The sequence below is a fragment of the Salmo salar genome, chromosome ssa12 (genome assembly GCF_905237065.1).
Source record: "Salmo salar chromosome ssa12, Ssal_v3.1, whole genome shotgun sequence".
Classification (NCBI taxonomy): domain Eukaryota; kingdom Metazoa; phylum Chordata; class Actinopteri; order Salmoniformes; family Salmonidae; genus Salmo; species Salmo salar.
The window spans coordinates 79,749,200-79,765,828 of record NC_059453.1 but is presented as its reverse complement, the minus strand read 5'-3'; the positions used below and the strand labels follow the sequence as shown (position 1 = coordinate 79,765,828).

The 16,629-nt window shown below is 42.8% G+C and overlaps 1 protein-coding gene across 1 annotated transcript in view; it reads right to left on the bottom strand.

Annotated features, from left to right (window-relative positions):
- Window positions 1-12,828: 12,828 nt before the first annotated feature.
- Window positions 12,829-16,629, bottom strand: part of LOC106565755 (caM kinase-like vesicle-associated protein) — a 103,796-nt gene continuing 99,995 nt past the window's right edge. Inside the window, exons 10-11 of the mRNA XM_014133238.2 lie at window positions 15,807-15,894; window positions 12,829-15,578 (exon numbers count right to left, since the gene is read on the bottom strand). Of these exons, the coding sequence (XP_013988713.1) occupies window positions 15,168-15,578; window positions 15,807-15,894 (499 nt within the window). The 3' untranslated portion in view covers window positions 12,829-15,167. The remainder of the gene's footprint in view (window positions 15,579-15,806; window positions 15,895-16,629) is intronic.

Here is a 16,629-nt window from a genome sequence, read left to right as displayed (position 1 = left end):
GTATGCAACTACTCAATGTATGCTCAAAGTGGCCAGGGCGTACGCATGACTCATTCATTCTGCGCCACAGCAGAGTAGCCCTGCGTCTAGAAGCTGGTGAGAGTGAAGGCGGGTGGCTTCTCGACAAAATAATGCAACACAACGGTTTTACCCTATTAGGTGACCAGGGCTATCCACTGAAAACGTGGCTTCTCACTCCCTTTGCCGATTCCAGAGCAGCAGAAGAAATGCGCTACAATTTCACGCACGGCTGAAAAAGGTCGGTTGTGGAGCGCACCATCGGACTGTTGAAGGACAGGTGACTTCAATTTTAAATTAATTTGAGATTTATAGATTACAGGCTCTGTGATCTGGGCTCTGTGTAATAATGGCTGGAATGGAATAAATGGAACGGAGTCAAACGTGGTTTCCATGTGTCTGGTACCGTTCCGTTAATTCCATTCCAACCATTTCAATGAGCCTATCCTCCTATAGCTCCTCCCACCAGCCTCCACTGGTCTCCACTAAAGCAGAAACATTACCTTTAAATGTACATCATGCTGTCAAGCTGAACTGCGATGTGGATTAAATAGAGCCCTTAATAGGGATGAAGGAGGTAGCTAAATACAACATTTAAATAACTGTAGCAACAACCATGCAGAGGTAAAAACAATATGACACTTAAATAAATTGTTCATTTCATATCAAATCAAATTGTGTTAGTCACTTGCGCCGAATACAACAGGTGTAGACCTTAGAGTGAAATGATTACTTACAAGCCCCTAACTAACAATACAGTTTAAAAAATACAAATAAGAATAAGAAATACAAGTAACAAGTAGTTAAAGAGCAGCAGTAAAATAACAATAGAGAGACTATATACAGGAGGGTACCGGTACAGAGTCAACGTGCGCGGGCACCTGTTAGTCGAGATAATTGAGGTAGTATGTACACGTAGGTAGAGTTATTAAAGTGACTATGCACAGATAATAACAGAGAGTGGCAGCAGCGTAAAAGAGGGGGGGCAATGCAAATAGTCTGGGTAGCCATGATTATATGTTCAGGAGTCTTATGGCTTGGGGGTAGAAGTTGTTAAGAAGCCTCTTGGAACTAGACATGGCACTCCGGTACCGCTTGCCGTGCGGTAGCAGAGAGAACAGTCTATGACTAGGGTGACTGTAGTCTTTGACAAGGGCCTTCCTCTGACACCGCCTGGTATAGGGGTCCTGGATGGCAGGAAGTTTGGCCCCAGTGATGTATAGGGCCGTACGCACTACCCTCTGTAGTGCCTTGCAGTCGGAGTCCAAGCAGTTGCCATACCAGGCAGTTAAAAAATATATATTTCACCTTATTTAACCAGGTAGGCCAGTTGAGAGAACAAGATCTAATTTACAACTGCGACCTGGCCAAGATAAAGCAAAGCAGTGAGACAAAAACAACAACACAGAGTTACACATTGGACAAACAAACATACAGTCAATAACACAATAGAAAAAGTCTATGTACAGTGTGTGCAAATGTAAAAATATTAGGGAGGTACGGCAATAAATAGGCCATAGAGGCGAAATAATTACAATTTAGCATTAACACTGGAGTGATACACAAGTAGAGATACTGGGGTGCAAAAAAATAAAAAATATGGGGATGAGGTAGTTTGGTGTGCTATTTACAGATGGGCTGTGTACAGGTACAGTGATCGGTAAGCTGCTCTGACAGCTGATGCTTAATTAAAGTTAGAGAGGGAGATTTAAGTCTCCAGCTTCAGTGATCTTTGCAAATCGTTCCAGTCCTTGGCAGCAGAGAACTGGAAGGAAAGGCCACCTGAGTGCGGCCCGTCAGGAAGTCCAGGATGCAGTTGCATAGGGAGGTGTTTAGTCCCAGGATCCATAGCTTATTGATGAGCTTTGAGGGCACTATGGTGTTGAACGCTGAGCTGTGGTCACTGAATAGCATTCTCACATAGGTCTTACTTTTGTCCAGGTGGGAAAGGGCAGTGTGGAGTGCAATAGAGATTGCATCTTCTGTGGATCTGTTAGGGCGGTATGCAAATTGAAGTGGGTCTAGGTTTTCTGGGATAATGGTGTTGATGTGAGCCATGACTAGCCTTTCAAAGCACTTCATGGCTACAGATGTGAGTGCTACGGGTCGGTAGTTATTTAGGCAGGTTACCTTAGTGGTCTTGGGCACAGGGACTATGGTGGTCTGCTTAAAACATGTTGGTATTACAGACTCGGACAGGGAGAGGTTGAAATGTCAGTGAAGACACTTGCCAGTTGGTCAGTGCATGCCAACAGTACACGTCCTGGTAGTCCGTCTGGCCCTGCGGCCTTGTGAATGTCGACCTGTTTAAAAGTCTTACATCGGCTGCGTAGAGCATGATCACACAGTCATCTGGAACAGCTGGTGCTCTCATGCATGTTTCAGTGTGATTTGCCTCAAAGCGAGCATAGAAGTAGTTTAGCTCGTCTGGTAGGCTCGTGTCACTGGACAGCTCTTGGCTGTGCTTCCCTTTGTAGTCTTTAATGGTTTGCAAGCCCTGCCAAATCAGACGAGCGTCGGAGCTGGTGTAGTACAATTCGATCTTAGTCTTGTTTTGACACTTTGCCTGTTTGGTGGTTCGTCGGAGGGCATTGCGGGATTTCTTATTAGCTTCCGGGTTAGAGTCCTGCTCCTTGAAAACGGCAGCTCTAGCTTTTATCTCAGTGAGGATGTTGCCTGTAATCCATGGCTTCGGGTTGGGATATGTACGTACCGTCACTGTGGGGACGACGTCATCGATTCACTTATTGATGAAGCCAATGACTGATATGGAGTAATCCTCAATGCCATAGGAAGAATCCCGGAACATACTCCAGTCTGTGCTAGCAAAACAGTCCTGTAGCTTAGCATCTGCTTCATCTGACCACTTTTTTATTGACCGAGTTACTGGTGCTTCCTGCTTCAATTTTTGCTTGTAAGCAGGAATCAGGAGGATATAATTATGGTCAGATTTGCCAAATGGAGGGTGAGGGAGAGCTTTCTACATGTCTCTGTGTGTGGAGTAAAGGTGGTCTAGAGTTTTTTTTGCCTCTGGTTGCACAGTTAGCATGCTGATCGAAATTTTGGTAAAACAGATTTAAGTTTCCCTGCATTAAAGTCCCCGGCCACCGCCTCTGGATGAGCGATTTCCTGTTTGCTTATGGGGGAATACAGCTCATTGAGTGCGGTCTTAGTGCCAGCATCGGTCTGTGGTGGTATGTAGACAGCTACGAAAAATACAGATGAAAACTCTCTAGGTAGATCGTGTGGTCTACAGCTTATCATGAGATACTCTACCTCAGGCGAGCAAAACTTTGAGACTTCCTTAGATTTCGTGCACTATCTGTTGTTTACATATATGCATAGTCCGCCCCCCCCCGTCTTACCAGACGCCGCTGTTTTATCCTGCCAATACAGCATATAACCAGCCAGCTGTATTTTGATAATGTCGTCATTCAGCCACGACTCTGTGAAGCATAAGATATTACAGTTTTTGATGTCCCGTTGGTAGTGTAATCGTCCTCGTAGGTCGTCAATTTTATTTTCCAATGATTGCATGTTAGCTGGAAGAACGGAAGACAGGGGGGGGGTTATTTGATCGCCTACGAGATGGGTGGAAAAGACAATGAGACATCAGAGCAACATGGCATTGTCTGGACATCACTGGGCCCTATTGTCCATCCCCACCCTGCCCCATAGATGGAGCACTGTTACCCAGCATATCTGATGGCTGACAGCAGCTGGCAGGGAACAGTGGAGCAAAGCTCGGAGACAGTGTGGGTGGTAGACATCTCAACCCTGGATACAAGGACACCAACATCTAGTGGTCAGCTCTCATTTCCCTTCAATGGGGGCCTGAATTGGTGTTGTAACGTTGGCCATGATGACGCCAGTAAAACTACTGTATGGTACCCACCAATACAGTACCTCTACTGTACCTCTCTGACAGATTAGAGATGGGCAAAATACCAAGATATCAGTGGAAGGCTGCATTTACTCATGGCAATCAGTCGTCCTCAATTTCTTGTGCCTTGGGAAGTTAGCGCAGCATCTTCTGTGTAATTTGGAAGCGTTAGACAGAGAGCTGCAAGACACCACACATCTCAAAGAGAACTGTCGTGGGATGCTATCTCTAACATGCCATGACACACTGACATCATTCAAGTGACTTTCCATGAGAGAAATTCTTCAGACAACAGAGTTCTTCCTTATCAGTCGGTCTGATCAAGGACTGTGATCATTATGAAGCAGACATGACTTTTAGTGGGTATCAACAATCTCCTCCGTCTCCCCCACAGCACACAACAGAGAGCCGAAGAACACAAATGGCTTTGTTGGACCAGGGAGATTGATTCTGAACTGGGAACAGTGAGAGGCAGCAGTTTGGAATCCCATGAAACTGGTTGATTGTTCTGACATGACCTTCAGAAGATTCTCAGTCAGTCACTGGTCCTAACCAGACAGTCACACCCACTCTGCTACTTAGATAGATCTGATAATCCACTGACATCGTGTCTCCTAACCTGGGGTGGCTGCCTGATGGTGGTTTGAGCAGATCAACAATTCTCATAGCAATTGCAATGTACTGCATGAAATACTGTATGTGGTTTTGGGTCCCAGTTAGGGTTATTTACAATTTAAAAGGTATTTTACAAACTCTCCTACCTTCTTACTGCCTGACCAGGAAAAACTCTAGGCTCTAGGCTCAGCAAAACCCACATTTGGGTTAGTAAGGGCAAACCGTCTGGACGGATAGAACCATTGGGAGTAGGCCAGTGACCAATATTCCAAAAAGAGCTTCATTTTTAGAGATACCCCTACCTGAGGTAGAACAAAAGACAAAACATATTTTACTTCAAAAATGGTAAGATTGATTGATACAATAGGCGGAAATATCAATTAAGAATTTTTATCATGAATGTAAGCTTTACATTTTGGTGTCTGATTAATAGACAACCTGCTCTCATTCAGTGCTCTATGGTTCTGCCTGATATGAATACATACTGCACAGTTACACTTTAATTTTTTTGTGGCTATTGTAATCTAATCGTCTGTAAGGAAAACAAGTGGGCTGAGACAGTAAAAACTGTAATTTATTTTCTGTCAAAGGTTCCTCTGTGGATTTTATATGTTCAGCCTGCAATTATGTTAGGGGGCTACCCTAGATTTGACTCCAAATCCATTATGGCTCCCAAAATCCAAAATGGCTGCCACAATACCATTAAATGGTGGTTCGATCACCTGTATATGTTTTAAATGAAACATCTTTCAGATTTGTGTACTGTACTTATGACCTGTACTCAACTATGTTGGGAATCCAGTAGGCCTGCCATAATTACACTCAAACACCATTGTCTGGATATAGAAAAGGCAGCAGACTGCTTGGCATGGCAACACCAAGTATTCCAAGTCACGAGCTTCTGAGGATCAATGAGGCAAAAGAGGCTCCAACGAAAGGGAACAGAACCCTGGACACCCTCACCCTAACTCTACAACTTGCCCCCACTGTGGAATAACTTGTGCCTCCAGGATTGGGGTCTTAAATTACCTCATTATTTACAAGTTAAATTTGATTAATTGCTTGTCCAATACGGTTGCCTCGATTCAACATGACCTTCCGCTGGTTCACTGCATTTGTGATGGACATTGAGATGTTCCGGGGCACTTTTATGATGTTCCAGTTGAGCTGGGACATTGCTTTGTTCAAAAAAGCATGTCCAACATCCTGTCTGTCTGCCCTGGAGTTGCCATATATGTTGACCTGTTGAAATTAGGGTGTATGGGGTGGATACAACCAAACATGATGACAAGCGGATTAGGTTGATGTTGACTACAATAAAACAGCACAACCTGACACTCATTGACCAAAAATGCCATCAACTTAGTGGGCCTTCATACTGTATGTCATAGGAATTGTGCCTATCTAATGTCAATGCAATCCTGAATCTCCCAGTCTGACCTGGAGTTGCTGTACATGTTGACATGGTGACATGATGGTGTATGGGGAAGATGCAACCACATATGACAAGCTCATAAGGCAGGTGCTCACCACATTGAACCAACACACCTCTCCAATGTCAATGCCATCCTGAATCTCCCAGAACTGTCCTGGATAGGCCCACTCCACCATCGGTCTACCCTCTGGCTGTTATTAAAGACAGAGACACCATGGAACTGGACTGTTACATGTCAGGAGGTAATTCAACAGCCAAAATACCATCTGGAAAGCGCTGGCGTGCATTGCCCTTATATGTACCTATTTTGCTACCACCCATGGCTGGCCAGCACATGTGACACCTGAACTGGAGAGCATGTGAAGAATGAGCTCTCATGCTGTGGTGACTCATGCATTGGAATGGGAAATTGTTCAGTTATCCCATCAGCCCTATAAGGACATAATGCCATCAATGGCAAACAAGAGGCCCCTTAGGATGGTCAAACTTAAACAAAGATTCTGTATGTGATCGTATATGGTGGCTGGGGATTGGCTGTGAAATAGTGGTCTTTGTGCACCATGCTTGATCAGTTGCACCACCTCTGCAACCCCTTTACTTTCCATTAAAGCCCAGGGATCATCTTCAAATGTACTGTATTTGTGTGTAGAGTCATAACCAACGCTTCACAGTCATAGTCTATGACCTACACTCTAAGTAAACTGAGGTCACCCTCACAGGTTCTGTCACTCTCCTCATCTCCTGGTGGGCCTGTCCCAGACCATAATCCACTACTGGACTATCCTCAGCATCAGTCAGGCTGAGATAACGTTTTTAGTTAGTCAATGGGTCTCATTGGCATGCAAGCTGCATCTGCCTGCACCAAACTGTTGTAGAAATGGAAACTGATTACCACACAGCCCTGAATACCATCCCAGTCATATAGGAAGGATACTGCCCTTGTTGCTGCAGCTTTCCCAGAATGACCAGTTATCTGTGAAACCTGGTCAGGCCCCAGAACTACAACCATTTCTGTCTATTTTGTCTCCTCACCCTGTTAGGACACACAGGTCCTGGTCACCTCAAAGACTTTGAATCAATCTTGCACACTTAGTGGGGAAAAGAGGGGACATGTTAGATCTGCTAGATTGGCTGACTGTAACTTGGTTATGCAACTATGGCTACATTTACATAGGCAGCCCAATTCTGACATTCTTTTCCACTAATTGGTCTGTACATCAACAGATTTTTCACCTAGTCTGCTTGGCGTATCGAACCAGCAACCTTTCAGTTACTGGCCCAACACTCTTAACCGCTAGGCTACCTGCCACCATTGAATTTAACGCCATCAAATGGTATTATAGCAGCCGCATTGGATTTTGGACGCCATATTAGATTCAAGGCAAAATCCAGGGTGGCCCCAAAGATAATCTGTGGTGCCTCGATGACGAAATTGCAAGAGTAGGGGCTAAAGATACAAAATCCTTTTAAGGAACCTCAGACCCAAAATGTTTATTTTGATGTCTGAGCCCACTTGTTTTCCTTAGAGCCGATTACAATAGCCACAACATGAAAATAAAAGTGTAACTGTATGTATTTATATCAGCCAGGACCATATAGCACTGAATGAGAGCAAGTTGTGTATTAATCAGCTACCAAAAACTAAAGCTTACATGAATTGTTGATATTAGAGCCTTTTGTATCTTTGTTTACAGGTCTATGTTTCCAAAATGCATTAATATATGCTAATCCTGTTTAATTGTGTATGCAGGGCAGAAAACTGACTACTTGTATTCCAAATTTGAGCAATTTCAGAGCTTGCAATATTGGGTTACATGAGGTTATGTGGCCCATCCCCCCTTAAGCAGGCATTATTCTGCACTTTTTGAATTTAGGGTGTGTGTCACAATATCTATCAATTGAACCACTTTTGGAGTAAAATATTTTACACAACCATCCATTTCATAAATGGGAGACATTAGAGATGTGAAAAAACATGGTTGCGTTTTGTTCTACCTCTGGTAAGGGTATCTAAAAATGTGGAGGCCTTGCCACTAGCCTAAAGGTAGAGAAGAGAAAATAGAAGGAAAGCAATGCTGCGATCTGCTGGACAGTTATAGCATAAACCATGTCATTACTGTACTATGATTTTTTGTTTCCACAAGCAATTGAGTATAATATGTCATACACATCAGTTATTCAATTAATTAATTTGACCGTCACACAAGTCAATGCTGAAGGCTGTTATACAATGATCTTTTTCTCTTGTTCTCCTATCCCTCCCAAAACACATACATACTTCGCTTGGGAAGAATAATTCATTTCTCCACCTACAAACTGCATTGTAGTATTTCACCCAGTAGATGGCAGGACACACAAGTGGTCATGTCAAATATAAGAATATTTTATTTATTTATTTCACCTTTATTTAACCAGGTAGGCAAGTTGAGAACAAGTTCTCATTTACAATTGCGACCTGGCCAAGATAAAGCAAAGCAGTTCGACACATACAACAACACAGAGTTACACATGGAGTAAAACAAACTTACAGTCAATAATACAGTAGAAAAATAAGTATATATACAATGTGAGCAAATGAAGTGAGATAAGGGAGGTAAAGGCTAAAAAGGCCATGGTGGCAAAGTAAATACAATATAGCAAGTAAAACACTGGAATGGTAGATTTGTAGTGGAAGAAAGTGCAAAGTAGAAATAGAAATAATGGGGTGCAAAGGAGCAAAATAAATAAATACAGTAGGGGAAGAGGTAGTTGTTTGGGCAAAATTATAGATGGGCTATGTACAGGTGCAGTAATCTGTGAGCTGCTCTGACAGCTGGTGCTTAAAGCTAGTGAGGGAGATAAGTGTTTCGAGTTTCAGAGATTTTTGTAGTTCGTTCCAGTCATTGGCAGCAGAGAACTGGAAGGAGAGATGGCCAAAGGAGGAATTTGCTTTGGGGGTGACCAGAGAAATATACCTGCTGGAGCGCGTGCTACAGGTGGGTGCTGCTATGGTGAGCATTGAGCTGAGATAAGGGGGGACTTTACCTAGCAGGGGCTTGTAGATGACCTGGAGCCAGTGGGTTTGGCGACGAGTATGAAGCGAGGGCCAGCCAACGAGAGTGTACAGGTCGCAGTGGTGGGTAGTATATGGGGCTTTGGTGACAAAACGGATGGCACTGTGATAGACTGCATCCAGTTTATTGAGTAGGGTATTGGAGGCTATTTTGTAAATGACATCGCCGAAGTCGAGGATCAGTAGGATGGTCAGTTTTACGAGAGTATGTTTGACAGCATGAGTGAAGGATGCTTTGTTGCGAAATAGGAAGCCAATTCTAGATTTAACTTTGGATTGGAGATGTTTGATGTGAGTCTGGAAGGAGAGCTTACAGTCTAACCAGACACCTAGGTATTTGTAGTTGTCCACATATTCTAAGTCAGAACCGTCCAGAGTAGTGATGCTGGACGGGCGGGCAGGTGCCGGTAGCAATCGGTTGAAGAGCATGCATTTAGTTTTACTTGTATTTAAGAGCAGTTGGAGTCCACGGAAGGAGAGTTGTATGGCATTGAAGCTCGTCTGGAGGGTTGTTAACACAGTGTCCAAAGAAGGGCCAGAAGTATACAGAATGGTGTCGTGTGGTAAGAGGTGGATCAGAGACTCACCAGCAGCAAGAGCGACGTCATTGATGTATACAGAGAAAAGAGTTGGCCCAAGAATTGAACCCTGTGGCACCCCCATAGAGACTACCAGAGGCCCGGACAACAGGCCATCCGATTTGACACGTTGAACTCCGTCAGAGAAGTAGTTGGTGAACCAGGCGAGGCAATCATTTGAGAAACCAAGGCTATTGAGTCTGCCGATGAGGATGTGGTGATTGACAGAGTCGAAAGCCTTGGCCAGGTCAATGAATACGGCAGCACAGTATTGTTTCTTATCGATGGCTGTTACGATATAATTTAGGACCTTGAGCGTGGCTGAGGTGCACCCATGACCAGCTCTGAAACCAGATTGCATAGCGGAGAAGGTGCGGTGGGATTCGAAATGGTCGGTAATCTATTTGTTGACTTGGCTTTCGAAGACCTTAGAAAGGCAGGGTAGGATAGATATAGATCTGTAGCAGTTTGGGTCAAGAGTGTCCCCTCCTTTGAAGAGGGGGATGACAGCAGCTGCTTTCCAATCTTTTGGAATCTCAGACGACACAAAAGAGAGGTTGAACAGGCTAGTAATAGGGGTTGCAACAATTTCGGCAGATCATTTTAGAAAGAAAGGGTCCAGATTGTCTAGCCCGGCTGATTTGTAGGGGTCCAGATTTTGCAGCTCTTTCAGAACATCAGCTGACTGGATTTGGGAGAAGGAGAAATGGGGAAGGCTTGGGCGAGTAGCTGTGGGGGGTGCAGTGCTGTTGACCGCGGTATGGGTAGCCAGATGGAAAGCATGGCCAGCCGTAGAAAAATGCTTATTGAAATTCTCAATTATAGTGGATTTATCGGAGGTGACAGAGTTTCCTATCCTCAGTGCAGTGGGCAGCTGGGAGGAGGTGTTCTTATTCTCCATGGACTTTACAGTGTCCCAGAACATTTTTGAGTTTGTGTTGCAGGAAGCAAATTTCTGCTTGAAAAAGCTAGCCTTGGCTTTTCTAACTGTCTATGTATATTGGTTTCTAACTTCCCTGAAAAGTTGCATATCACGGGGGCTGTTCGATGCTAATGCAGAACGCCACAGGATGTTTTTGTGTTGGTTAAGGGCAGTCAGGTCTGGAGAGAACCAAGGGCTATATCTGTTCCTGGTTTTAAATTTCTTGAATGGGGCATGCTTATTTAAGATGGTGAGGAAGGCATTTAAAAAAAATAACCAGGCATCCTCTACTGACGGGATGAGGTCAATATCCTTCCAGGATACCCGGGCCAGGTCGATTAGAAAGGCTTGCTCGCTGAAATGTTTCAGGAAGTGTTTGACAGTGATGAGTGGAGGTCGTTTGACCGCTGACCCATTATGGATGCAGGCAATGAGGCAGTGATCGCTGAGATCTTGGTTGAAAACAGCAGAGGTGTATTTAGAGGGCAAGTTGGTTAGGATGATATCTATGAGGGTGCCCGTGTTTACGGCTTTGGGGTGGTACCTGGTAGATTCATTGATAATTTGTGTGAGATTGAGGGCATCAAGCTTAGATTGTAGGATGGCTGGGGTGTTAAGCATGTCTCAGTTTAGGTCACCTAGCAGCACGAGCTCTGAAGATAGATGGGGGGCAATCAGTTCACATATGGTGTCCAGAGCACAGCTGGGGGCAGAGGGTGGTCTATAGCAGGCGGCAACAGTTAGAGACTTGTTTTTAGAGAGATGGATTTTTAAAAGTAGAAGTTCAAATTGTTTCGGTACAGACCTGGATAGTAGGACAGAACTCTGCAGGCTATCTCTGCAGTTGATTGCAACACCAGATAACGAATGAATGGTATGATGTATGTTACTATAAATCATGATCAACCTTAATATGGCAATTAATCTATTTCAATGTATAATAACATTGAACAGAAAATGTCCATTATTATCAGAAATGTCATTTAAACCAAGTTAAACTTGACTGACACCTCATTGGTTCCAGCAATGAAACAGTGCGTCATTTTAAGACACTGTCCAGGGCTGAGGACAACGATGAATGAGCAGTGTCTTTGTTTTGTGTCTGTGTTTACTTTTCACCTTCCAGTAAATCAATGAGACAAACTGCACATATTTATCATTGTCATAATCTTTGTGCATTCAGTCACTCTGATGATGGATGATGTCACTTCAGTGTCACAGGAAACAGAAGCATCCATAGTAAACGGTAAAGCTGAGTGGTTTATTAAGAGAGGCAGGCTGAATGACATTACATATGACCTGAAATTGGCAGCTCTATTTAAAGGTAATTATGTGCAGCGTTTATCGTGAATGCAATCACTGCTGACACGGGACCATTGCCTTTAAATTTCAATCATGCTGTAACGCTGTACTTCCGCGATACGGATTGAATAAAGCCCTATATTTTGGGTTCTGATGGGGTACAACAGTTGAACGAAGCTCATGAGGCATTTAGAAGTTATATTCTTCAAGAATCAATGGGTATATATAATTAATTTGTAAGTACAAAAATGTATGTAGCAATTAAGGAATAGCTGTAATCACTGGCCTTTAATTTCAGTAGCCGCCAGTCTTTAGGAGGGTCAGGAAACTGACAGTCTCATTCCTCCCAACACAACTTAATGTAGTCATTACATGTCACAGTGAGAGAGCTAGAGAGCATCTCTCTCAGGCCTAACGATAGTATGGATGGCTGAATACAAATGAAAAGAAGGCCTAAAACATGGGAAGCCTCACTAGAGGAAGGATATCCCATTCCCATCTCAGCCCAGAGAGGCGTCTTTACCCATTACCATTCAGAAACCAATTTGAATCAATTCCAAGTATCCTGGCCAGTAAGCTCTCTAGTCTACAGTGCCTACTGGCTAAACACATATCAAATATGACAGAGAGGGCATAATATGAGGTGAATCTGTCCATCTTTTCAAATGCTTGATCATGTAATTTCATGTACAAGCTGCTTTTATGAGTCAGCTTTAACTTACAACACTGAGGGCTCGATTCAATCCGTAGCGCTGAAGATCAGCACTATAGCGCGTTTGAAATGTATAGCAATGTTTGCGCATTAGCGGAGACCGCATTCACGGTAAACAAAGTATATTGTGGAGTCGATCAGAAATTACCTTTACATTTCAGTTGCGCTATATCGCTGATCTTCCGCGATACGGATTGAATCGAGCCCTGAGTCTTTGCCCTGGATTGGATAGTTGCTTGCCGTTCTAGATAAGACATGTTCTGGCCATGTATAGCACATCGTGAGGGGAACACGTGAGATAGCCACAGATATTCCATGGGTAAACTTTTATTACCATCAAAGTCATGAACTCAGTCAAGGAGTACAGTACAGAGCTTACACATGAGAAACAGTCAGAACCTACAGGTGACCACTGGTCCTGATGAACATTACATCAAAAACAACAGGTTCATCAGAAATTGCATGGAGAAATGAACAGATGTGGAATACTACATACAGTGGCACTGAAACAAAGCATTGCTTTAGATTGTGTAACAGTATTTATTTGTGGTCTTAAGAGGATGAACGACACAAAATGGTATATTCACACAACTTATTTCAGATATTCCTGTTAAGCTTTTCGTGGAAATCTAAATGTTTTGACAAAATAAAGACATTGTGTAATGCTATATCTCAATAATGTTTCTGAATATGCATATTAATCAAGCAATACCTTTTCGTAGATAGAGATGTGAATAAACAATAGACTGGGGAGCAATAACTTATCTCTGATCCAAAAGAAAAGGAGCAAATTTGATTTGACTTCCTGCATTCTATTGAAAATAATTGCTCCAAATTTTCTTAAATACATATTCCATAAAACTTAGTCCCTTGACAAGTAACCTGCAGAGGGACCCATAAAACACATGAATATACTGTATAAGTGTGCATTATAGCTACTGTGTACTGTTAATAAAACCACTGTCTAGCTGTGACAAGGAAGGACGAAGGATGTATGGAGGATGGCACTGTAAATACAGTACAGAAAGAGGGGACCAAGTCAAGCATGACTAATATGATCTAGGCTCGGCCTTGTTTGACACTGGCCATGTGTTATTGACTGGCCATCTGGATAGGGTATCAACGGTTCTTACAGACTACAGGCTTTTAACTTACAGGTACGTACATGTACTCTAAGGAGGACTGTACTCTATATAGGACAAGAAGAGAATAATCACAGTTTCGGCAGCAAGTTGAATATTGCAAAATGTATGGTGATTACAGAGAACTCTTGCAGTAGCTTATTATCGACCATACTGAAGGGAGCCAGGCTATAAACCGACAACTAATCTGTTTCATATTATTGTTATGAATATCTTGAAAATAAGTAAACCTGTGAATAAATAGATAAATAAATACATATGTTCGTAAATATTAAAGACGTTTTAACACAATTGCTCTTAATTCTTCTGTTTCCTTTAAGCAACAAAAAAACGTGTCAACAAAGCTGGTGGGGGGCAGAAATGCCTTTTACAGTGGTGCTTTTACACAGAAAAATGTATGTAATACTTTTCCTTGTAGACAAAATTATAAATTATATTTCTTTATAAATGCATCCACGTATTAAGGATGTATAAGAATGAATAAGTCATGTGAAGTGGTGAATCAGAAACAGAATGTAAAACACATTTTAAAGAAATAGAAAAAGTTAATCTAGTCACATAGGATGGATATGTTAGGACAGAGGCCAATTGAGGAAATTCATAAAGATAAGCTACAAAATACCTTCATGTTTTCAGTTTAAAGGTCAGTAGCAGGATTAGTATGTTATTTTTTTTTAACCAAGTGCTTACAAATGTGAAATTAACAGCGAAAGTTAAGAATACATGCTGTTTTTGTTACTTCTACAAAGGTTTCTATATACAGAGTCTTAACACTGACAGCCATGTGGTTCTTTCCTAAGCAGAAGGGTGGTATGGCATGGATGCTGACTTTCACTAACACTGGGCCTGCTGCATCCCCCAGTAAACCTACTTACTGCAGCACAAACATAACTACTGATCAGTGTATACAAAAAATAACAAAGAGAGCAATGGTCACCCCCCCCAAAAAATCTATTATTGTGTAGAGGGGGGTGTGAAGGAGGAGTTTTACAGATCATTATGTAAAATCAACACTACAAGAGCAAAGCCAAGCTGTTCATTTCCTTATTGACTGCCATGATAATGGAGTGGAATAATATGAGAGTAGGATGGGGGAAAAAGTTCCCAAACATGTCTCATTAAGAGGAAATCAAAGCAGGTTTGGCATAATTACATTACACTTTCATTACAAAAGGCAAAAGTTCAGAGGAAAATATGTAGCTGTTAGCTATAAAGTAAACCTCCTTTCCCCCCCCAAAAAACAACATAATATGGCTAAATCTGGGCTGCATTAGACATAAAAAGCCCCTGTAAGGCCAGAGGGCTGTTTTAAAAAGACAGAATACATATAAAAATGTAGCCAGATAAATTCAACACTCAGGAAAGATAGCATACAGGCTCTGTGAGATGTTACTAACGCTGCAAGTGAGAGATAAGCAGAGTCAGTGTCACCATGCTAGCAGCTAATGTACAGTGTGCAGGAAGGAGGATCTCTGGGAGTGAAGGTGGCATAGGAGGGCGGTGGCTGTCTAACCCTGCTCATCCCCAGCTCCAGCTGCCGGTTGGAGGGGAGTTGGGGCCTCTCCGTTACACCGCGACAAAAGATCAACCTCCTCCGGGGCGGGGGACTCCACTGGGGCCTCCGCTGAGCTGGCCTCCTCCTCAGGTGGAGCTGTGACTTCTGCTGCAGCCTGGGGAGTGACATCATATGCCACGGCCTCCATTTCAGCAGGGGGCTCTGTGACAGCAGCAGGCTCCCCCTCAGGAGCTGCAGCAGCGGGGGCTGCAGAGGGGTCACTGGGAGCCTGGGGGTCTGCTGGAGCTGGGGCTGGTTCTCCTGCTGCAGGGCTGGTTGCTACTGCTGGGCCGGTAGTCCCCGAGTCAGCACCCTTCTCTGGCGCTCTCAGTCGCTTCATCATGGTAGTGACCCGCACTGCTTTCTGTGGGAGGCAGTCGCAGTACACACTCAACTCAAGGGGCCTAGTTACTATATATTTTATATATTTTACAGAATATGTTTCTAACTCAAAAGCCTTGTACTTTCACCAATCATTTATCCCATTTCAAATTCTCAAGGCCCATAAAACTTCTATAAAAAATGTGTGATAGATAGTTTCCTTCAATCTCTCCTTCAGTGATGACAAAATAGAACAGATAAAGAGGCTTACCTTCCACTTAGCTTTGGCAAAGTTCTTCTCTATCTGTGCACAGACATTATCCTTAATATTCTTATTTGAGGCTGCATTTCCAGAAATCCTGACAAGATAAAGAGGGAAAAGGTAACTTCACTATCGGTTTCCACCCAAACTTTTTATGTGGGTAAAGTACGTCGGATAAAAAATATCACGACAAGCCTGATGGAAACAGCAAATTTGTTTCCAAATGTCGACAAAACAAAATACGCTAGACAAGGTGGGATCTTTATGTGTTGATAAAATGAATTATGTGCAAAATGGCAGTAAAACCCATTATATCAAAGTAAACTTGGAGTCACAGGATGAAATGTTGTGTGGTCCTCCCACTACGACTCGGGAAAGCATGCAGATTAAATCAATTATGACGAACTTCACAGGGTGGTGAACGTGCACCATGATGAGCTTGATGCTCCTTTCCAATAAGAGTCTTATTCTGGTGACTTCATGATCAATGCTTGGCTGCCGTAATCTTACTCTTATCCATTAAAATCTCATCATGTAAGTAGCATAGTACATTTTCTACTTAACAACTGCACTGTTGGTTAGAGCCTGTAAGTAAGCATTTCACTGTTAGGTCTACACCTGTTATATTCTGCGCTCGTGACAAATAAACTTTGATTTGATATCCACACTGTATCTGCGAGCTGTTGGCTAAAGCAATTGTGCCAAGACCAGTAACCAGAGTGGGCACATTAGCTTTATAACAACTTTCATTGTGATAAAAACATTAGAGTTGAAAATGTGATGGAAACCCATTCAACTTGTAATTTTTATTCCGTATATAGGAATTTAACTG